General features: G+C 39.4%; 1 protein-coding gene across 2 annotated transcripts in view; it reads right to left on the bottom strand.

Moving 5' to 3' along the window:
- The window catches only part of GNB4 (G protein subunit beta 4), a 69,866-nt gene that overhangs the window by 21,023 nt on the left and 24,664 nt on the right, over positions 1 to 24,179 (bottom strand). The window contains exons 1-4 of one of the 2 annotated variants that reach the window (XM_060393440.1): positions 20,381 to 20,885; positions 15,203 to 15,299; positions 829 to 867; positions 151 to 257 (exon numbers count right to left, since the gene is read on the bottom strand). In XM_060393440.1, coding sequence (XP_060249423.1) covers positions 151 to 257; positions 829 to 867; positions 15,203 to 15,259 — 203 coding nt within the window. In that variant the 5' untranslated portion in view covers positions 15,260 to 15,299; positions 20,381 to 20,885. Of the gene's footprint in view, positions 1 to 150; positions 258 to 828; positions 868 to 15,202; positions 15,300 to 20,380; positions 20,886 to 24,179 lie in introns of those variants that run through there. The other variant, XM_004003133.6, reaches the window with a different exon arrangement.

Below are 24,179 nucleotides of genomic sequence, written 5' to 3'. Positions count from 1 at the left end.
GTCAATGAATATTTTTATTAAGAGCTAGGCAGTCATATTAGATGCATTTTTTTCAAACACTTCATAGATACAGGTTGTTTCTAATGGACAATGCAAGTGGTGAGTCAAGAAAATAATTTTGCAGGCAGTTTGAAAATGGCAGGTACAAACCTTGAGTCATATCCCCAGTGCATAGCATAGATTTTAGCTAGGTGACCTCTCAGCGTACGTCTCGTTCGCATTTGTATTCGACCCACGGAATCCATATTTGACGTGATCTTTAGGAAGTAATGAGAATGTTATTCTTTAGCTTAGACACAGCTCAAAAAATAAAGCAGAAACAATTAATTGGCACTAAAGTAGACATAAAATAAATGGACAGTTACTGAAGATATTTTAATATAAATAATTCCTATGATGCTCAAGAAAACGTATGATTTATTTGCACACCTTCCAATAAGAACATCTTCTGTAGACAAGTAAAAAAATAGACATACCGTCCAACCTTAGTAAAAAAAAAACAGCCACAAATAAAAAGCTAATATATGATCATATAGTAAAATATTTATAATTTTAACCATTTAAAGAAAGCCAATTTTTCATTTAAGCACACAAAATATCCTTAATTTTCTATGTATTTTTATAGTATTTACTTTTTCACAGACTTTCATTTTCACAAGTATGTTTTAAAAGGCTCTTGAACAGCATCTGACAAATTACAAAGCCTTTTTAATAGAGATCTCATTTTTCTTTCAATTAAATACTAATAAATAGAATCTGTCATTTGCATCGTTGTCAAGCTATTTCATGCCAATTAGTAAAAGAAACTGAGGAAGAAGAAAACTTTACCTGAACAAGTGTTGCATCATTACATGCTTTCCTAGCATCCTGAAATAAAGATGATTATACATTTAGACATGGAAATCCCTAGATATGATTTAAAATAAGGTTTTCATTGGAAATGTAGATTTGAAATACACTCCTTAGTGTACTACACAATCTTTGGTTTATTGAGAAAATTCACGTAACATAAAATTAACCACTTTAATCATTTTAACGTGTGCAGCTGGATTGGTTAGGATATTGACAATGTTGGGCAACCATCACCACTACCTAGCTACAGAACATTTTCATCACGCCCCAGAAAAGAAACCCTATACTTTCCAATTCCCTCTTCCCCCACCACTAGGTGATCACTAATTTACTTTCTAATGGATTTACCCACTCAGGACAATGCACACAAATGGAATTATACAATACATGATTTTTGTGTGTCTGGCTCCCTTCATTGAAATGTAATGTTCCGAAGGGTCATTCATATTGTATCATGTGTCAGCATTTCATTCCTTTTTATGACTAATATTTCATTGTATGAATATATTACATTTTGCTTATCCATTAATTAACTGGATGGACATTTATGCTGTTTCTACTTTGTGGTTTTATGATTAATGATGCTGTGATTACTCATATACAAGTTTTTGTGTGTATGTATGTTTTCAGTTCTCCTGGGCATACAACTAAACATAGACTTGGTGGGTCATACGGTAATTATGTTTACATCTCATCTCTTTATTTGTGGTTTTATTTCTATTGCTTTAGGAGTCTGACCTAAGAAAACATTGTTATGATTTATGTCAGAGAATATTTTGCCCATGCTGTCTTGCAGGAGTATTATGGTATCATGTATTATATTTAAGTCAGAGAAAATGACTTTAAAATATAGACTGTTACAAGAGACAAAGAAGGACACTACATAATGATCAAGGGATCGATCCAAGAACAAGATACAATAATTGTAAATATAAATGCACCCAACATGAGAAAACTTCAACAAATAGGCCAAATATGCTAACAGTCATAAAATGAGAAGCCGACAGTAACACAATCATCATTGGGAACTTTAACACCTCAATTACAGCAATGGATAGGTCATCCAGACAGAGAATCAATAAGGAAAAAGAAGCCTTAAAAGACACATTAGATCAAATGGACTTAACTGATATTTATGGAGCATTTACCTTCCCACCAACAGTGTAGAAGTGTTCCCTTTTCTCCATACCTTTTATAGCATTTGTTATTTGTAGATTTTTTGATGATGGCCATTCTGACTGTTTCGAGATAATACCTCACTGTAGTTGTGATTTGCATTTCTCTAATAATTAGCAATGTTGACCACCTTATCATGTGCCTTTTAGCCATCTCTCTGTCTTCTTTGGAGAAATCTCTATTTAGATCTTTCACTATTTGCATGGGTTGTTTATTTCTTTCATATTGAGCTACAAGAGCAGTTTATATAATTTGGAGAATAATCCCATGTTGACTGCTTCACTCGTAAATATTTTCTCCCATGCTGCGGGTTGTCTTTCATTTTGTTTATGGCTTCTTTTGCTGTACAAAACTTAAATTTAATTAGGTTTCACTTGTGTTACAGAATGTTCTAATTTCATTCTTTTCCATGTAGCTCTTCAAGTCTTTCCAGCACCACTTATTGAAGAGGCTGTCTTTTCTCCACTGTATATTCTTGCCTCATTTGTTGTACATTAATTTTTAGAGAAATGCAAATCAAAACTAAAATGAGATACCACCTCACACGAGTTAAGAAAGGCCATCGTGCAAAAGTCCACAAACAATGAATGCTGACGTGGGTGTGGAGAAAAGGGAACCCTCCTACACTGTTGGTGAGAATATAAATTGGTACAGCCACGATAGAGAACAGTATGGAGGTTCCTTAAAAAACTAAAAATAGAACTAGCAAATAATCCAGCATTCCACTTCTGGACATATATCCAGAGAAAATTGTAATTCAAAAAGATACATGCACAGACTTCCCTGGTGGTTCACCCGTTAAGAATTCACCTACCACTGCAGGCGACATGGGATCAGTCCCTGCTCTGGGAAGATTCTACATGCCAAGAGGTAACTAAGCCCACATGCCACAACTACTGAGCCTGCGAGCAGCAACTACTGAAGCTAGTGCACCGTACTGAGAGAGCTCATCCTTCAGTTCAGTTCACTCGCTCAGTCATGTCCGACTCTCTGCGCCCCCACGGACTGTGTGTGGTACAACAGGCTTCCCCGTCCATCATCAACTCCTGGAGCTTATTCAAACTCATGGCCATCGAGTCAGTGATGCCATCCAACCATCTCATCCTCTGTCGTCCCCTTCTCCTCCTGCCTTCAATCTTTCCCAGCACCAGGGTCTTTTCCAATGAGTTAGTTCTTTCTAACAGGTGGCCAAAGTACTGAAGTTTCAGCTTCAGCATGAAACTCCTTCCAATGAGTATTCAGGACTGATTTCCTTTAGGATGGACTGGTTGGATCTCCTTGCTGTCCAAGGGACTCTCAAGAGTCTTCTCCAACACCACAGTTCAAAAGCATCAATTCTTCAGTGCTCAGCTTTATAGTTCAACTCACACATACATACACGACTACTGGAAAAACCATAGCTTCGACTAGACAGACCTTTGTCAGCAAAGTAATGTCTCTGCTTTTTAATATGCTGTGTAGGTTGATCATAGCTTCTCTTCCAAGGAGCAAGCGTCTTGTAATTTCATGGCTGCAGCCACCATCTGCAGTGATTTTGGAGCCCCCCAAAATAAAGTCTCTCATTGTTTCCATTGTTTAGCCATCCATTTGCCTTGAAGTTATGGGACCATATGCCATGATCTTAGTTTTCTGAATGTTGAATTTTAAGCCAACTTTTTCACTCTCCTCTTTTCCTTTCATCAAGAGGCTCTTTAGCTCTTCACTTTCTGCCATAAGGGTGGTGTCATCTGCATAGCTGAGGTTATTGATATTTCTCGAGCAATCTTACTTCCAGCATGTGCTTCATTCAGCCCAGCATTTCACACGGTGTACTTTGCATATAAGTTAAATAAGCAGAGTGACAATACACAGCCTTGACGTACTCCTTCCTTTCCCTATTTGGAACCAGTCTGTTGTTCCATGTCCAGTTCTACATACAGACTTCTCAGGAGGCAGGTAAGGTGGTTGGTATTCCCATCTCTTGAAGAATTTTCCCCCAGTTTGTTGTGATCTACACAGTTAAAGGCTTTGACATAGTCAACAACGCAGAAATAGATGTTTTCTGGAACTCTCTTGCTTCTTTGATGATCCAGCAGATGTTGGCAATCTGATCTCTGCTTCCTCTGCCTTTTCTAAATCCAGCTTGAACATCTGGAAGTTCATCGTTCATGTACTGTTGAAGCCTGGCCTGGAGAATTTTGAGCATTACTTTACTAGCATGTGAGGTGAGTGCAACTGTATGGTAGTTTGAACATTCTTTGGCACTGCCTTTCTTTGGGATTGAAATGAAAACTCAGCAGTGGCCACCGGACTGGAAAACGTCAGTTTTCATTCCAATCTCAAAGCTCATCCTTAGGTAGGTTGATAAGTAGTCTGGGGCCCTTGAGGAGGAAAAGGTCCAGGGCTCTTGAATAGGAGAAAGGGGTCTGAGGTTCTCAAGGAGGAGAAAAGGGCTTTTTTTCCTACATTGCTTTGTATTAGTCAGTATAACAACATATCTTGCTTAAGGACACGTTTCTCCTTAACAAGGACCTTCTGACTAATCTTGTTAAGATGTATGTTGGAGGGGTGGGTCTGGTAACATCTTTCTATTGTTAGTTCTAATCCTGTTATTTTATACTGTGGGAGTGGGTCTGGTAAAACCCTTTTTTGTAACAAGGTATAAAGCTCCCTTGCACAGACTGGGCGAAGCAGGGCACTCTCTGTCCCCCTTCTGATGTCTATGTCAGTTTTCTCTGTCCCCTTTTATACTTTTAAAGTCTGCTACACAAAAGTTCCTGAGTGATCAAGCCTGGTCCCTGGTCCTGAAGCTAAATCTTCGGCGATCAAGAATCCGACATCGTTCTCCTAAGCTATCACTATGCCCCACAACAAGAGAAGACACCACAATGGGAAACCCATGCACTGCAACTAGATAGCAGCCCCTGCTCGCCACAACTAGAGAAAAAGCCTGCACACAGCAACAAAGACCCAGTGCAGCCAAAAATAAATTAAAAAATTTTTTAAAGATACAGGCATGTCAATGTTCACTGCAGCACCATTTACAACAGCCAACACATGGAAACAACCTAGATGTCCATCAATAGATAAATGGATAAAGAAGAGATGGTACATATATATACAATGGAGTATTATGCATCCATAACAAACACTGAAATAAGGCCATTTGCAACAACAACAATGGACCCAGAGATTAGAGATTATCATGCTAAGTGAAGTAAGTCAGACAGAGAAAGACAAATATTGTATGATAATTACTGATACGTGGAATCTAAAAAGATTACAGGGAATCCCCTGGCGGTCCAGGGGTTAGGACTCTGATTGTCCACTTCAGGGGACATGGGTTCAATCCCTGGTCAGGGAATTAAGATCCTGCATGCTACATAGCCTGGCCCCTCCCCTACCCCCCAAAAAAGATGATTACAGATGAACCTATTTACTAAACAGAAAAAGACTCACAGACTTAAAAAAAAAAAAGTATGCTTCCCAAACAGAAAAGATGAAGGGAGAGGGATAAATCAGGAGTTTCAGATTAATACATACACACTACTATATATAAACTAGATCATCAACAAAGACCTACTGCACAGCACTCGAATCTCTACTCATTATTCTGTAATAACCTATATGGAAAAGAATCTTAAAATGATTGGATACGTTAGGTAGGAAGTTAGGCATGAGTGATGAGGGGTGGCCTAGGTGAAAAGGATGCAAGCTTACCTTTAAACCTCATCGCAGACATGCCCAAGGAAGCTCACAGATATCCTACAAAAACAACCACAGAGACTTTTCCAACTTCTCACCAGTGCCTTAAGCACACAGTGGATACAAAAAAACCACAGGGGCTTACTTAAGTAACCTTAGGCAGCTAGGAAGCCATTAAGGATTCCTGGCATGCTGCGAGTCATGGGGTCACAAAGAGTTGGACACGACTGAGTGACTGGACTGAACTGAACTTAATGTTCCATACATACATACATCTGGTAACAACAGGCTGAATTATGGGAAGACATGTGCAACAAAGCCTGTTGTTATATAGCCTGCAACTGTCAATCAGACTTGAATATGTCCATTTGCATTCCCTTTCCTGACTGGTGGTGGTTAAAGCCCTATTTTGCATTGGGCAGAACCAAAAGGAGGAGAGGGAAAGTATAAAGGGAAGCCTTTTGACTCTGGGGTCAGCCTGCTCCCATGTCTAGGGAGTGTCTGTTTAATAAAAGTTCTGTCTGCTTGAGCTGTAACTGAGGTGTAACTTGCCTGTTGTTTTAAACCACTTAGTCTACCATTCTAAATTTGTGTTGCAACAAGATAAGAACAGAGGGAGAGAAATAAACTAACCTGACAGAAAGATAATCAGTTTGCTGTATACCTGGAATTAACATGGTCACTGTAAATCAACTATACCCCAATAATAAAATTAAACTGAAACTAAAAACAGACACACCACTTGACTCAGCAATTCCATTCCTGAGTATTTATCCCAAAAAACCCCTGAAAACACTACTTTAAAAAGATACATGTATCCCAATGTTCATAGCAGCATTCTTTATAATTGCCAAGATATGAAAACAATCTAAATGCCTGCCAACAGATGATGCATTAAGAAAATACATACACACATATACACATATAATGGAATACTATTCAGTCATAAAAAAGAATGAAATTTTGCCATTTGCAATAATATGGATGGACTTGGGTGGTATCATGCTAAGTGAAATAAGCCAGAGAAACACTGCATGATATCACTTATATGTATAATCTAAAGAATAAAACAAATTAGTGAATACAACAAAAAGGAAGACTTAAAAATAAAAAACAAATTAGCGGCTACTAGTGGGGAGAAGAGGTGGCAAGAATACACAGGAGAACTGTACAAAAAGATCTTCACGACCCAGATGATCATGACGGTGTGTTCACTCACCTAGAGCCAGACATTCTGGAATGCGAAGTCAAATGGGCCTTAGGAAGCATCACTACGAACAAAGCTAGTGGAGGTGATGGAATTCCAGCTGAGCTATTTCAAATCCTAAAAGATGATGCTTTGAGCACTCAATATGCCAGCAAATTTGGAAAACTCAGCAGTGGCCACAAGACTGGAAAAGGTCAGTTTTCATTCCAATCCCAAAGAAAGGCAATGTCAAAGAATGCTCAAACTACTGCACAATTGCACTCATCTCACACGCTAGTTAAGTAATGCTCAAAATTCTCCAAGCTAGGCTTCAACAGTATGTGAACCATGAACTTCCAGATGTTCAAGCTGGTTTTAGAAAAGGCAGAGGAACCAGAGATCAAATTGCCAACATCCGCTGGATCATCAAAAAAGCAAGAGAGTTCCAGAAAAGCACTGACTATGCCAAAGCCTTTGACTGTGTGGATCACAATAAACTGGAAAATTCTGAAAGAGATGGGAATACCAGACCACCTAACCTGCCTCTTGAGAAATCTGTATGCAGGTCAAGAAGCAACAGTTAGAACTGGACATGGAACAACAGACTGGTTCCAAATAGGAAAAGGAGTACTTCAAGGCTGTATATTGTCACCCTGCTTATTTAACTTCTATGCAGAGTACATCATGAGAAACACTGGGCTGTATGAAGCACAAGCTGGAATCAAGATTGCTGGGAGAAATATCAATAACCTCAGATACGCAGATGACACCTTACGGCAGAAAGTGAAGAAGAACTAAAGAGCCTTGTGATGAAAATGAAAGAGGAGAGTGAAAAAGTTAGCTCAAAGCTCAACATTCAGAAAACTAAGATCATGGCATCCAGTCCCATCACTTCATGGCAAATAGATGGGGAAACAGTGGAAGCAGTGGCTGACTTTATTTTGGGGGGCTCTAAAATCACTGCAGATGGTGACTGAAGCCAAGAAATTAAAAGATGTTTACTCCTTGGAAGGAAAGTTATGACCAACCTAGATAGCATATTAAAAAGCAGAGATATTACTATTTGCCAACAAAGGTCTGTCTAGTCAAGGCTATGGTTTTTCCAGTAGTCATTGTGTATGTGAGAATTTGACTATAAAGAAAGCTGAGCACCAAAGAATTGATGCTTTTGAACTGTGGTGTTGGAGAAGACTCTTGAGAGTCCCTGAACCACAAGGAGATCCAACCAGTACTAAAGTGGGTAGCCTTTCCCTTCTCCAGGGGATCTTCCCAACCCAGGGATCGAACCCAGATCTTCTCCAACAGATCTTCCCCACCCAGGAATCAAACCAGGGTCTCCTGCATTGCAGGCAGATTCTTTACCAACTTTCTTTATCAGGGAAGCCCCATATACATGGGGGAGCACAATTCATTTTTCCAACTAGATTTGTTCCAAACATTTTCCCCTAAAGGTTAGGGTAGTATTGTCTTCAACTCTGTTTTCCCCCACTGTGCTTTGCAGGCACTATTTGTTGAATTAATGTCCCCAAAGGACAACTTGTTCCATTCATTCAGGGGAAAAATGCCACCTATCACCTACAACAAAGGCTAAATGGATATATGATCTTTTTGGTGGCCTTTGACCTATTTATAAACACTTAGAATATTTCTATATAAAGGTGTTCATAAGTAGTTACACAAACATATGATTTGATTCTCTCATTCTCAGTTTAATTATGGGTTTAGAAACCTGATTTGGCAGGGAATAATTTAGCCCACTCTCCTACAATGAAAAGAACTTTCAGAAATGACAGTGATGGCCTGAGCCATGTCCAAAAATGGTGCAGTTGAAGACTAAATTCTATAAAAAGAACTCTCTGATTTTAAGCTTTATGAAAATGAACTATCATTGTTTAGGTTATTTTTCTTAATTCAGTCATTCAATAAAAAATGTCTGCTGTACACTGTGTCAGGTACTACTCTAGGCACCATGGAAACAGCAGCAGACCAAAAATCCCTGCCCTCACAGAGCTAGCCTTAATATTAACAACACAATTAAAACACTGCAAGTGAACATTATTGAACTTGGTCTAATGAACAGTTATATTCACTATAAAACTGAATATAAGGGGTTCATTCCCAATTAACAGCCGAATTTCTTACTGTTCATCTTAAGAAATGCAAGCTCTGATATTAACATCTTTGTGCAAAGTAAGAGAAAAGTGCTGCTTCTCACTCCAAACAAGCAGAAATTACAAAAGAAAATCTATGTTTTTTCTATTTCTGTTTTTTTTTTCAATTTAAAATGAATCACGGTTAATCAATGATACTCAAATATAAAACACAAACTTTTTTAATGAATCATGTACTGTACCAAATAGCATACAGTTCTACTATGTCATGTGTTTATATCTTAGTTAAACATACAGTTAAGTTACATTTCTGGAATTAAGAGAGAAAAAAAGGAAAGAAGGAAGAAAGGGTTTTTAATTATAGCATGACATTAAACTGAAAAGTATGTGGTATTTTACATATATGTGGTTACTTGAAATCATGTAAGATGATTCAGTGAGCTATATGCTCATGACATTCTACTTGGATGCTGGTGAGATATAAAGATGATTAAGACACAGAATTTTCCAGTCAGACACAGGTGGTGGAAGCAAACATGCACAAGGAACTATAATACAAAGCAAGCTGCAATTAACCCTATAACACAAATCTAAAAAGCTGTACAAAGAACTGCCACTTACTGGCACTGGTCTAAATCCTTTACGTGTCATTTGTTTCACTCTTCTCCATAAACCTACATAGCGGGCTTTAGTATTCATACTCTACAGCAAAGATACTGAGCATCAAAAAATCTGTAAATGTGTCCTGATCACAAAATAATTAAAAGACGGAATCCATGCACTTTTCCACCAGGCCATGCTGCCTTCCAGCAAAAGAAAAAGAAATACAAGTGGAGGACTTTGAGGTGGCTTTTCAGAGGAAGACTAGGATTCAATGAATAGAAGTCCCAGGAGCAAAATTAGAGCAGAGGAAGTATAATTGTAAGCAAAGTAAAAGATTTGGAAAAAAGTAAGAAAGCAGAAAAGAGCTGTGCATGCTCAGGGAATGACAAGAAACTCATGTGGCTATAGCACAGGCTACAAAGCCAGATGTTAGACCCGGCTGGGAGGCAGGTCCATAGTGGTACCCATGGCACCGGTTCTGGAACCAAAATACACCTGGCTTGAGTCCTGAACCTACCACCTCAAAGTTATGTCACCTTCACAAGTTCCTTAATCTCACTGAGGCTCAGTTTCCTCAACTACGAAATGAAGTAGGACCATCTACCTCACAGGGTCGCTACGAGAACTAAATGAAATTGACATGTGACCAAATAATCGGCCAAGCGCTTCAGACAAGAACATCACAAGAAATGAAAACTGCACGCTGACATCCATGATGAATATAGATTCAAAAATCCTCAACAAAGTATTAGCAAACCGAATTCAACAATACATCAAAAGGATCACACACCATGATCACATGGGATTTCTTCAAGGGATGTACGTACAGTTCAACACCCACAAATCAATGTGATATAACTACATTAACAAAATGAAGGATAAATGTCATACAGTTATCTCAACACATGCAGAAAAAGCTTTTGACAAAATTCAATATCCATTTATGGCTAAAAAAAAAAACCTCACAACAAAGTGGACATGGATGGAATGTACCTCAACATGATAAATATGACGTATACAGCACCATGCATATATAACATCATACTCAATGGTGGAAAGCTTAAAGCTTTTCCTCTAAGATCAGGAGCAAGACAAAGATGCCCACTCTTGCCACTGTGATTCAGCATAGTATTGCAAACCCAAACAAAAATACAACAAAGGGCATTAAAACTTGATAGGAAGAAGTAAAACTATCACTACTTGCAAATAAAATGATATTACATACAGAAAACACTAAAGACTCAATCAAAAACTAAGAACTAATAAAGGAATTTGGTAAAGTTGCATATATATAAAAATATGTAAACATACAATTACACAGAAATATACAAAATAAGTATACAGAAATCTGCTGCATTTCTATACACTAATAATGAACCATCAGAAAGAGAAACTAAGAAAACAATCCCATTTACAGATACATCAAACAGGATAAATCACCTAAATTTATCCAAGAAGGTAAAGACCTGTGGGCTTCCCAGAGGGTGCAATGGTAAAGAATCCGCCTGCCAATGCAGGAGGCACAGGAGATGCAGGTTCAATCCTTGTGTCAGGAAGATGCCCTGGAGTAGGAAATGGCAACCCACTTCAGTATTCTTGCCTGGGAAATCCCATGGATAGAGAGGCCTGGCAGGCTACAGTTCATGGGGGTCACAAAGAGTCGGACACAACAGAGAGACTAAGCACACAGAAGACCTGTACCCCGCAAACTCAGACACTGAGAAAGGAACTGAAGGTGACACAGATAAGTGAAAAGACATTCTGTGCTCTTGGACTGGAAGAATACTGTTAAAAGCACATGCTACCAGAAGCAACCTACATCCAATGCAATCTCTATCAAAATCCCAATACCATTTTTCAAAGGAACAGAACATATAATCCGAAGATTTGTATAAAACCAGAAAAGACCCCAAACAGCCAATGCAGTCTTGAGAAAGAACAAAGCTGGAGGTATCACATGCCTTAATTTCCAGGCATTAACATATTACAAATTATAGTAATCAAAATAATATCATACTGGCACAAAAACAGACACACAGATCAATGAAACAGAATAGGGAGCACAGAAACACACCCACCCATTTATGATCAATTAATTTACAACTCAGGAGCCAAGAATATATAGTGGGGAAAAGACAGTTTCTTCAATAAGTGGTGTTGGGAAAACTGGACAGCTACATGCAAAAGAATGAAACTGGACCACTATCTTATACCATTTTTCCAAAAAAGACATATAGATGGGTCAACAGATAGGTGAAAACTTGCTCAAATCACTGATCATCAAGGGAATGAAAATTAAAACCACAATGAGACAGTATCTCACATCTGTCAGAATGGCTATCATCAAAAAGAAGAGAAGGACACCCCTAGGGGTCGAGAGGTTAAGACTTTGTGCTTGCAATGCAGGGGGCATTGGTTCCATCCCTGACTGGGGAACCAAGAGCCCACATGCTGCATAGTGCAGCCAAAATATAAAAATTAAAAAAATTAAAAACAGAAAAACAAAAAAAAAATTTTAAAGAGAGACAGAATAACAAGTGTCAATGAGGATGTGGAGAAAAGGGAAACTTGAGTGCTGTTAGTTAGGGAATGTTAATTGGTGCAGCCACTATGGAAAATAGTATATTAGTATACAGGTTCCTCAGAAAATTATAAAAAGAACCACCATATTATCTAGCAGTTCCACTTCTAGGTATTTATCTAAAGAAAACAAAAACCTTAACTTAAAAAGATATACTCATCCCCATGTTCACTGCAGATTATTTATAATAATCAACATAAGGAAACAACCAAGTATCTGTTGACAGATGAAAGGACACACACACACAGTGGAATGTTACTCAGCCATAAAAAAGAATATCTTGCCACTTATGCTGACAACATGGATGGACTTTGAGGGCATTACACTAAAAGAGAAATATGTCAGACAGAGAAAGACAAATACCATACAATCTCACATGCTCAATCAAACAAACAAACAAAAAAACACCCAAGCTTACAGATACAGAGAACAGAATTTTAAAAAATGAGATGGCCATATGACCAATATGCTTGGCCAGTCAGTCATTCCTGCTCAGGATCTGGAACAAGTGAGATAAAGAGATCTGGTGGTGGCAGCAACATCTAACTCAGAGATTAGCCTATGAAGCCTTCTCTGATCATCCCAGGCAAAATAAATCCCCCTTTGACAGCTTTGTTTAGACACCTAAGGTATCCACTCAGAGTTCTCATTCACACCTAAATTATTAACTTCCTGAATTCCTGGGAATAAGACTGGTTGCTCTTTGGAAGCAAAGTTATGACCAACCTAGACAGCATATTAAAAAGCAGAAACATTACTTTGCCAACAAAGGTCCATCTCGTTAAGGCTATGGTTTTTCCAGTGGTCATGTATGGATGTGAGAGTTGGACTATAAAGAAAGCTGAGCACCAAAGAATTGATGCTTTTGAACTGTGGTGTTGGAGAAGACTCTTGAGAGTCCCTTGGACTGCAAGGAGATCCAACCAGTATATCTTAAAGGATATCAGTCCTGAGTGTTCATTGGAAGGACTGATGTTGAAACTGAAACTCCAATACTTTGGCCACCTGAGGCAAAGAATTGCCTTGTTGGAAAAGACCCTGATGCTGGGAAAGACTGAAGGGAGGAAAAGGGGATGACAGAGGATGAGATGGTTGGATGGCATCACCGACTCAATGGACATGAGTTTGGTAAACTCTGGGAATTGGTGATGGACAGGGAGGCCTGGCATGCTGCGCTCCACAGGGTCGCAGAGTCCATGACTGAGCAATTGAACTGAAGACTGATTATAGTTTTAATCCACTCATATCAACATTTTTCTGCTGACTGTTCTTTACCCACCCCTTGTTTTTTCTACTCCCTTCCTCTCCTTCCTGTAATACCTTTGCATAGATCCTATAATTGTTCCTTTTTTTAAAAATCTTAACTTTTAAATTAGGTAAGTATTCTGAAATTACTGCTGCAAAAGATTCATATCGCTCATACTGGAGGATCACAGGAGTGCTCCAAGTTACTAATAACTTGGATTCTTCCTGCTTCATAATGAGGTTCTTCATTTACAAGTTAACTCTTACTTTTCCCTGTGGAAAGTAGGTAGCACCACACTACACACAATTTAGTCTCTCCTCTACCCTGCTCACCAAGAGCTTCCTAAAAGATGGCATGTCTATACCCTTTCCTTTTTATCTCTGCCTTCCTTGCTATTCTTCAGTCCAGAGAAGCATGTTTCCATTGTTCCAAAAGAAAGGAATGATGCTGTCCCTGTGGGAATATAAGATTCACAGCCTCAGAATTCTCCTTTTAGAGCCTGTCCACACCCTGATATTTGATGACTTTCCCTCCTTATATTAGGGTTGAAGTTCTGAGTGTTTTAAAATTTTGTTAAAGATGAAGTTGTATTTGTTCCTCATGCTCGTTACTGTTTTGAGTTGACTTCCAAGAGTAAAGCAGACAGACTTGTCTTTATTATGCCACTGGACTTCCCAAGTGGCGCAAGTGGTAAAGAACTCGCCAGACAATGCAGGAGACAAAAGAGACACGGGTTTGATTCCTGGGTTAGGAAGATCCCCTGGAGCAGGAAACAGCAACCCACTCCAGAATTCTTGCCTGCAGAACCCCAAGGACAGAAGAGCCTGAAGGGCTACAGTCCATGGGGTCACAGAGTTGGACACAACTAAAGCGACTTAGAAGCAGCATTATGCCACTAATTACTTTTAATATTTTTCTGCAATCTAACGTTTTAGAGATTAATTTTGTAGTATATTACAATATAATATCTGCCTCATTGTATTGTTGTTGTTCAGTCTGTCTGACTCCTTGAGACCCCATGGACTGCAGCACTCCAGGCCTCCCTGTCCTTAACCATGTCCTGGAGCTTGCTCAAACTCATGTCCATTGAGTTGATGATGCTATCCAACCAGCTCATCTTCTGTCATCCTCTTCTCCTGCCTTCAGTCTTTCCCAGCATCAGGGTCTTTTTTAATAAGTTAGCTCTTCACATCAGGTGGCCAAAGTATTGGAGCGTCAGCTTCAGCATCAGTCCTTACAATGAATATTCAGGGTTGATTTCCTTTAGGATTGACTGGTTTGATCTCCTTGCAGTCGGACATGACTGAAGTGACTTAGTGGCAGTCCAAGAGACTCTCAAGAGTCTTCTCCAACACCACAGTTCAAAAGCACTAATTCTGTGATTCCAGGTGAGTAGAAGAGGATGATGTCAGCAGGGATTACATGTACAATATTAACCTCTTAGGGACAGAGAGGTCACTGGTCCACATAGGTATTTGTTAGAAATGTCTTTTGGGGTGTTCTTTAGAGGCATGATAAAAACAAAGTGACCATTTCTCACTTCAAAAATTATTTAATATATGCAAACTAATATTCAAATTTTGTTCATCACTGCTGCTAAGTCGCTTCACGACCCCATGGACTGCAGCCCACCAGGCTCCTCCATCCACGGGATTTTCCAGGCAAGAGCACTGGAGTGGGGTGCCATTGCCTTCTCCACTGTTCATCACTAGTAGTTCATAAAAGTGTTAATACAGTTTCAAAATGAAAAAGTTTGCTCTTACCTGGATCTGATTCCGTAGCTGCTCGGCTTCCTGCCTCAGTTGTTCCAGCTCACTCATCCTTGAATTTCCTCACGGTAGAAACTAACAAATCAAAGCCCTGTACAAAAGAGAAAGAGGAAGACTGATTCACTTCTCTGTTTACATATTAACCTACTTTTTAAATACTGACATATAATTGGTTCTTCTGATCTCAAATGCAATCATTACTACTAGAACTTAAAATGGCTTAGTAAATACAGACCTAGATTATTTACTTAAGATTTTATGGAGGAATGGGATGAGAGGATGGAAGAGACACCTTGAGTAGTAGTATTCAAGACTAAATTACAGACAATTAGTACTAGAACTGAGTCCAGTGAGAAACACTTTACAACAGTTCCAAAGATACCAAGAGACATTCGGACCTAGATGCCTAAAAGGCACCTCAACTTACTTCAAAAGTGAACCCCACACCATCCTGAAGTCTTTCTCATCTCTGTAAATGGCAATTCTGTCCTTTCAAATGTTTAAGCCAAAAACCTTGGAGTCACCCTTCTCTGTTCAGTTTCTTTTATATCCTACCTCTAATCCACCAGCAAATCATGTCAGGCATTCTTTCAAAAAACAGCCAGGATTTGACCAACTCTGATTACCTCTACTCTACCTTGGTCTGCTGCTGCTGCTAAGTCGCTTCAGTGGTGGCCGACTCTGTGCGACCCCATAGACGGCAGCCCACCAGGCTTCCCCGTCCCTGGGATTCTCCAGGCAAGAACACTGGAGTGGGCTGCCATTTCCTTCTGCAATGCGTGAAAGTGAAAAGTGAAAGTGAAGTTGCTCAGTCGTGTCCAACTCTTCACGACCCCATGGACTGCAGCCTACCAGGCTCTTCCATCCATGGGATTTTCCAGGCAAGAGTACTGGAGTGGGGTGCCATTGCCTTCTCCAACCTTGGTCTAAGTCACCACTATCATTCACCGGGTCTCCTTCCTATCTCCCTTGCCCACTCTCCAGTCTATTCTAAACATAGCAAACTAGTGATCCTTTGAAAATACAAGTCACTCTTCTGCTTGAAATTCTACAATAGCTTTTCACTCCACTCAGCGTAAAGTCTGTTTATCTTGACCTACAAAGCTTTATGCCTCCCTGGTGGCTCAGCAGTAGAATCTGTCTGCAATGCAGGGGATGCATGTTCAATCCCTGGGTTAGAAAGATTCCCTGGAGAAGGAAATGGTAACCTGCTCCAGTTTCCTTGCTTGGGAAATCCAATGCACAGAGCAGCCTGGTGGGAGACAGTCCATGGGGTCACAAAGAGTTGGACACAACTTAGCAACTAAACAACAACATCAATGCAGAGTCTTACACAATCTGTTATATATCCCTCTAACATGATATCTCTGCTCCCTCTTCCCCCTCTCTCTGGTCCAGACACGCAAAAGCCTTCTTAACATTACAAAGTTTTCTTAGTGAACACACTAGGCAGGCTCCTGCTTCAGTCTCAGCACCTGCTCTTACCTCTGCCTGGAAGCCTCTCGCCCCTGATATTTTCATTTGTTGCACCTTTACCTCGATTCAAATGTTAGTTCTCAGAACAACCTTCACTGATAGCACATATGCACCCAACTGGACCCCTTTACCCCTTGTGTAAATCTAAGATGTACAACGTGCTGATTTGGTATTTTGCAATATGATCACCACCAAAGCATTAACACCTCTCTTGCATCACATAATTATCATTTCTATTTTATGGAGAGAATATTTAAGGTCTAGTCTCTCAGCAGCTTTAAAGTACATAATACAGCATGGCTGACTGCAATCACTATGCTGTGCATTAGATCTCTAGAACTTTCTCATCTTTGAGTTCCAAGTTGCACTTTCCTTCTCACTCAGGCTAGATTCCAGGTCCAGCACTTCACGGACAACTCTGCCAGCACCCTAGTTTCCCCTGCCCTTCTATTTGGTCACATTCAACAGACAAAAATCACAGCTTCAACAACCCCAACACCCTCCTTTCTTTCAGTCAGCGCTCAAACCACCAAACACTGACTGAAAAGTCAAACAGGGGAGGGCACATTAGTTCTACTACAAGTTTATACAAGCAAGCTTTTTAGCTGGCTACTCTATGCAGCTTTTCACCCATTGCGTCTGCTCAGTATCAACGATTCTCATAATAGAAGGGAAGAAGGAGCTTCTTTAATAGAAGCTTAACAGAAGGAGTTTCCTTCCTTAACAGAAGGAGCTTCCTCCTCCTCATGATAGAGGAGCTGAGTTTTCTGTCATTTGGGTCAATTCTTCCCCCTGAGATTTAAATTCTATCTATCCCTATCTTTTTAGTAACCTTATACTTCTGATTATCCCTTTTCACCTAGTTCATGAAACTCTCACTTTTCTCAACTGTTTTTGTCTTTTTATTTAGAAAAATTGCAAACACAGAAAGAGGCAGAGAAATCTGTATAACGGACATCCATAATGTCCACCATGAAGGTTTACAAATTGTTAATATTGTTACTGTATTTGTTCCAACTTTTGTTCCTTTTGCTGAAGTATTTTAAAGTCAATCACAGACATCAATGGATAAAGAAAATATGCTACATATCTACAGTGGAATATTACTCAGCCAAAAAAAGAATAAAGTAATGCCATTTGCAGCAACATGGATGGACCCAGAGATTATGATACTAAGTGAAATAAGTCAGACAGAGAAAGACAAATACCATAAGATATCACAATACCTTAAGATATCACTTATATATGGAATCTAAAATATGACAGAAATGAACTTATCTATTAATACAAAACAAAAACAGACTTGCAGACAAGGAAAACAGACTTGTGGCTGCCAAAGGGGAGAGGCGTGGGTAGGATGGATTGGGAGTTAGGGATTAGCAGACACAAACTATATATGGATAAACAAGGTCCTACTATATAGCATAGGGAACTATATTCAATACCCTGTGATAAACTATAATGGGAAAGAACATGAAAAACAATATATACATTTGTGTATAACTGAATCACTGTGCTATATAGCAGAAAGTAACACATTATAAATCAAATATAAATAAAATAAATTTTTATACTTCCATAAATTTTTTAAAACACAGATATCAAACTACTTTAAAATATTTCAGTACACATTTCCAAAAATATCAAGACATTTTCCTACTAAACCTTAATACCAGTAACAAACCTCCCATATTAACAATTATCTAGTAACTAATACCCAGTCCATTTTCAAATTTCCCCCATTATCACACCAAGGTCTTTTATGTCAGAGTTGTTCAAATCAAGATCCAACTAAGGACTCTATAATACATTTAGTTATATTTCCTAAATCTCTCCATCTAGAAGAATCCATCTCCTGCTTTCCTTTTTCTCTATGATAATAGAGTTATTGGAGAGACCTATCCTGTAGAACATCTCACATTCTGTTAACTTCTTCATGGTATCACTTCTCTATCCTCTGTAATATCTATAAATTGGAAGAAGTTACATCTACAGGCTAGATGATATTCAAGCTAAATGTGTTTGGCAAGAATACTCTTAGGTGAGACTAGACTTCATATTACATCAGAATGAACTTACTGTCTATGCTGCTATTAGTGAAGCTACGATTGATCAGTGTATTCAGGCTTTGAAAGCTAGTGTGTCTACTGTAAAGTCATACATCCTCATTTTCATTCAACAAACACCCTGTGGGGAGCATTTCACTTCTAATTGCATCCGTTCCATTAGGGGCTACACACTCAAGTCTCTCCCTTTAAGAAAAAAAAAGAAAAAACTCCCTGATTCTATGTTTCACCATCACTTACAGACCTTTTTTGAGGAACTTTCAAACAGACTTGTCTTTATCTGAGTCTATATCCTCATACGGAATTCTGAATTCTCAAGTCTCATGCCCAATGACTTCAGCTAAGTTTAAGCATAACAGAAAACTTCATATTTAATAGTAAACTTCATATTCTATTTAATAGAAAACTTAAACTTCAGCTAAGTTTAAGCATAAGTTTAAGGCATAATAGAAAATAAGGGGGCAATTATAAGGCAATGGACTTTCTGAGAAAATTTCCCAACAGCAAAATCAGAACCCTTGTGATGCTTGCACCCAGTGAAGGGTAGCAAAATATGCCACCCCAAAATATGCCTCTTGGGCAGGAGGATTATTTTGAGAAAAAACAGACACGAGAGCAACTCTGAAAACAACAGTAGAAGTTACCCCCTTTGAAATGGAAAGTAACATCTATGAAGGGAATCTCCAACTTTAAGGGTACTTCTTGGTATCATAAGTGAGGGATGACTCCAAATGACAAGTCTTATCATTGGAGAAGGCAAGGTCTTCAATCTGCACATCAAACCTTACCCTTGCTTTTCCTAGGAACCTCTCAAGACTGGTTTCCACCCTCTAACCTCCCAAACTTCCTTCTGTCTTTAGCTGAAGATGGTATTTAAGCTGGTGGCCTGGGTACCTCAGGGCGTTACTCATTTTTCCCTGGGTATCTCACAATATACTTCTGTTTTCCTCCTGTTCATCTTTTATTACAGGACATCCCAGCCGAGAGCTCAGAAAGGTAAGAGGGAAAATTACTTTTCTTCTGCTAAACAACAACCACATAATTTTCATCTCTGAAAAATATCACAGCAGCCTTCCCTGCCTTTCAAGCCTGTCGCTAAAAACAAGAACTAACTTTTCGTTCTTTAATGAAAACTGATTAGTGTTACTTGAAAACCGGGTTCACCTCCTGGTGGGTGTTGCACCAGAAGACACAACCAACTTAAAAACTGGAAGGAAGATTTACTACTTACAGCAGGTAAGGAGAACACAGGGGATCTTTCCCGAAGCAGTTATCTCCCCAGCAGCAAAACTAAGGCAGTTTTAAGCTAAGGGTTCATGCAGATTCATGAAGGGGCCTGGCTGGTCTACAGAGACTAAATTTTAGTTGACTAAAGTCACAAGGGTCAGAAAAGGTCAATATCATCATCCCTTAGGTTCTAGTTGATCTCGAGCCCTTTGGGCTAATCTTCACCAATGAAACAAAACTGGTAGTCTTTAAAACTGATACATTATCTTTGCTATTGCTACTTCTCTTGCCTGACATTCTTTTGTTCCCTTGGTTTAGTCACTAAGTGTCTGACTCTTGTGACCCTGTCGACTACACAGCCCTCCAGGCTTCTCTGTCCATGGAACCCTCAAGGCAAAAATACCTGGAGTGGGTTGCCATTTGTTCCATTATCAGTTCAGTATCAGTTCAGTCGCTCAGTCGTGTCAGACTCCTTTATATCTGACTCTTTGCGACCCCATGAATCACAGCACGCCAGGCCACCCTGTCCATCACCAACTCCCGGAGTTCACTCAAACTCACGTCCATCAGGTCAGTGATGCCATCTTGCCATCTCATCCTCTGATGTCCCCTTCTCCTCCTGCCCCCAATCCCTCCCAGCATCAAAGTCTTTTCCAATGAGTCAACTCTTCACATGAGGTGGCCAAAGTACTGGAGTTTCAGCTTTAGCATCATTCCTTCCAAAGAACACCCAGGACTGATCTCCTTTAGAATGGACTGGTTGGATCTCCTTGCAGTCCAAAGGACTCTCAAGAGTCTTCTCCAACACCACAGTTCAAAAGCATCAATTCTTCGGTGCTCGGCTTTCTTCACAGTCCAACTCTCACATCCATACATGACCACTTTGTTCCCTTAGATCATCAATTACTGAGACCTGTTCAAGCACAAAATGGCTTAGATCAAAGTGGATTCTCTTCTGTTAAGAAAGTCATGCCTGATTCTGTTTCTTGGAGAGCCCCTACCTGATCCATTTTTATTAGTTCTGTCACTAACGAGGGAGAATATTTTGATTAAACAGACTTTCTGTTGATGTTTTTGTCTCATCTGACAACTGTCGTATTCCTGAGAATATACCTCCCCCAACCAAAAAACTACATCCAGAAGAGACTAGTGGATTATAAACTACTTCCAGACAAGTCCAGGGGCTGATAAGAGTAAAAAGAGGCAAAAGGATACCCTCAGATGAAACCTAATATGGTAAATCCTAATAAAATGCTTTGAAGGAGGAAGATCTCAAGAAGTGGCCAATCTGGTTATTGGAAATGGCTCTATGGATATATAGCTACAAAAATTGTGAATTCTGGAGGGCAATATTGTTGCATGAGGCATAATTTACTAAGTAGCTCCCTCAAACTATACACCTAACAGCATGCTCAAAAGCAGAGAGGCAAAGTCTCTATGGGCATTTATTTTGGTTGGGAGAAAACAAAGTTATCAGACTACTTGCCCTCCTGTAGTCCTTTGCACCCACAATCATTAATAAAGGACAGAAATAAGGTAAGTGGCAAACCATTTTATAAAGCATCGTGAATCCCATGTGGGGAAAAGAAAAATATGGAAAATAATGACAGGAGATGGAAAACCAGTCAGATAGTCATCCACTAAAGAAAAGGTCTTCACTGGGTATAGCTAGGCAGACTAAGAGCAGAGAATTCCAGAAAAACATCTACTTCTGCTTCACTGACTATGCTGAAGACTTTGACTGTGTGGATCACAACAAATTGTGGGAAATTCTTCAAGAGATGGGAATACCAGACCACCTTACCTGCCTCCTGAGAAATCTGTATGCAGGTCAAGAAGCAACAATTAGAACCAGACATGGGACAACAGACTGGTTCCAAATTGGGAAAGGAATACGTCAAGGCTGTATATTTTCACCTTGCTTATTTAACTTATATGCAGAGTACCTCATGCAAAATGCTGGGCTGGATGAAACACAAGCTGGAATCAAGATTGCCAGGAGAAATGTCAATAATCTCAGATATGCAGATGACACCACCCTTATGGCATAAAGTGAAGAGGAACTAAAGAGCCTCATGATGAAGGTGAAAGAGGAGAGTGAAACAGTTAGCTTAAAGCTCAACATTCAAAAAACAAAGATCATAGCATCCAGTCCCATCACTTCATGGCAAATAAATGGGGAAACAATGGAAACAGAGACAGACCTTATTTTCTTGGGCTCCAAAATCACTGCAGATGCTGACTGCAGCCATGAAATTTAAAGATGCTTGCTCCTTGGAAGGAAAGCTATGACCAACCTAGACAGTGTATTAAAAAAGCAGAGACATTACTTTGCCGACAAACGTCCGTCTAGTCAAAGCTAGTGGAAAGTTTTTCCACTAGTCATGTATGGATGTGAAAGTTGGACCATTAAAGCGGCTGAGCGCCGAAAAATTGATGCTTTTGAAATGTGGTGTTGGAGAAGAATCTTAAGAGTCCGTTGGACTGCAAGGAGATCCAACCAGTCCATTCTAAAGGAGATCAGTCCTGGGTGTTCTTTGGAAGGACTGATGCTGAAGCTCCAATACTTTGGCCACCTGATGCAAAGAGCCAACTAATTGGAAAAGACCCTGATGCTGGGAAAGACTGAAGGCAGGAAGGAGACAACAGAGGATGAGACGGTTGCATGGCATCACCAACTCAATGGACATGAGTTTAAGCAAACTCCAGGAGATGGTGAAGGACAGGGAAGCCTGGCGTGCTTCAGTTCAAAGAGTTAAACAGACTGAGTGACTGAATAACAACAAATAGATAAGGAAAAGTCTTATCTAAAGTATTTAAAATAATTTAAATCTAAAGTATTTAAAATAATCAAGATCCCAACCTGAGAAGTGAGTAAACCAAAAACATTCTCTCATAAGACTTTTCCTGAGTTACTGACCAAAAAAAAAAGTGATTATAGACTGAAATTAAAATATATCATCTCCACTGGTTATATGTATAATAGAAAATTGAGTAGAGCTTCTCCTAGAGACTCAGACCTGGCAAGTAGCCCCAAAACTGAAGACAAAGAGGAATCAAACACACCACTTAAAAAAAAAAAAAAACACACACAAAAAAAACCAGCTCCCAACATATGGAAGTAGAATCACCCTCCAGGCTTATTAAACAGTCTAACAGTCTGATGCATACACACACACACACAGAGTTGACGATGCTTTTAACAATTACCTTTATAAACAAAAGCACAGAGGAGAGGAGGAAAGGTCAGCTACAAGAGCTAGCCTCTTCAGTTGTGTAAGTACAGTGTGTGCATGATGAGAAGAACTTAGACTCTACACCAAAGAGAAAGAAAGAAAAAAAACAAAAAACCAAGACATAGATTGAGTGAGAAAGGACAGTTGCAAGCTAAAATTTAACTAAAGGATTAGCATTGTAAAGAATTAACAAACAGAAATTTAGTAATTGTTGGGAGACAGCAAGAGGAGAGTTGGGAGACAGCAAGAGGGAGCTCTCGCACCCTGTGACATCACAGAACCCCCAAGGAAGATGCATTCTTCTTTCCCGGCAAGGACACAGCTAATGGAAAGCCAAGGACTCTGTTTACTACAGCCTACTCAACTTCCTTTTCAACTCCATAAAAGAGTTCCCCTTTCCTTGCCCGGTGAGACTGGCACATGATTTGCCAAGGTTACACACCCTGAACTGCAATTCTCTACAATAAATCCAAAAAACTCCTCTTAGGGAAATATCTGGCAGTCAATCTGTTTTACATCCACAGCACCTAGAATTTAAAAGCAATTCCTTCAAGCTAGTAATAAAAAAGACTGACGACCCAAAAGAAAAATGTGCAAAGATACAAACAGCAGATCACAGCAGGAAAACCAGTGGAAGCCAATATACAAACAAGAAGACACTCAACCTCAAGTTAAGAGGGAAATGAAAATAAACAACTTCATACCTTTCAGATTAACAAAAATTTTTCCCCCTCATCCAGGAGGTGGCAAAGCTGTGGGAAAATGATAACATTCTGACGGAATAGCTCTTTGGGAAGCAATCTGGCAATATCTACCATGGGTGATGATATGTGTACCTTTCAATCTGATAATTTAATTCCACTTCTGGATAGATGAGCCCTAAAAGAAACTTAAGTACATATACTCATGTGCTCAAGAGCTGGATTTATACAGCATTACCTATAATAGCAATAAAATACCTGCCAA

The sequence above is a fragment of the Ovis aries genome, chromosome 1 (genome assembly GCF_016772045.2).
Source record: "Ovis aries strain OAR_USU_Benz2616 breed Rambouillet chromosome 1, ARS-UI_Ramb_v3.0, whole genome shotgun sequence".
NCBI classification, from domain to species: Eukaryota; Metazoa; Chordata; class Mammalia; order Artiodactyla; family Bovidae; genus Ovis; species Ovis aries.
Note: the sequence above shows the minus strand (reverse complement) of the source record. Positions and strands in the feature narration are given on the sequence as shown.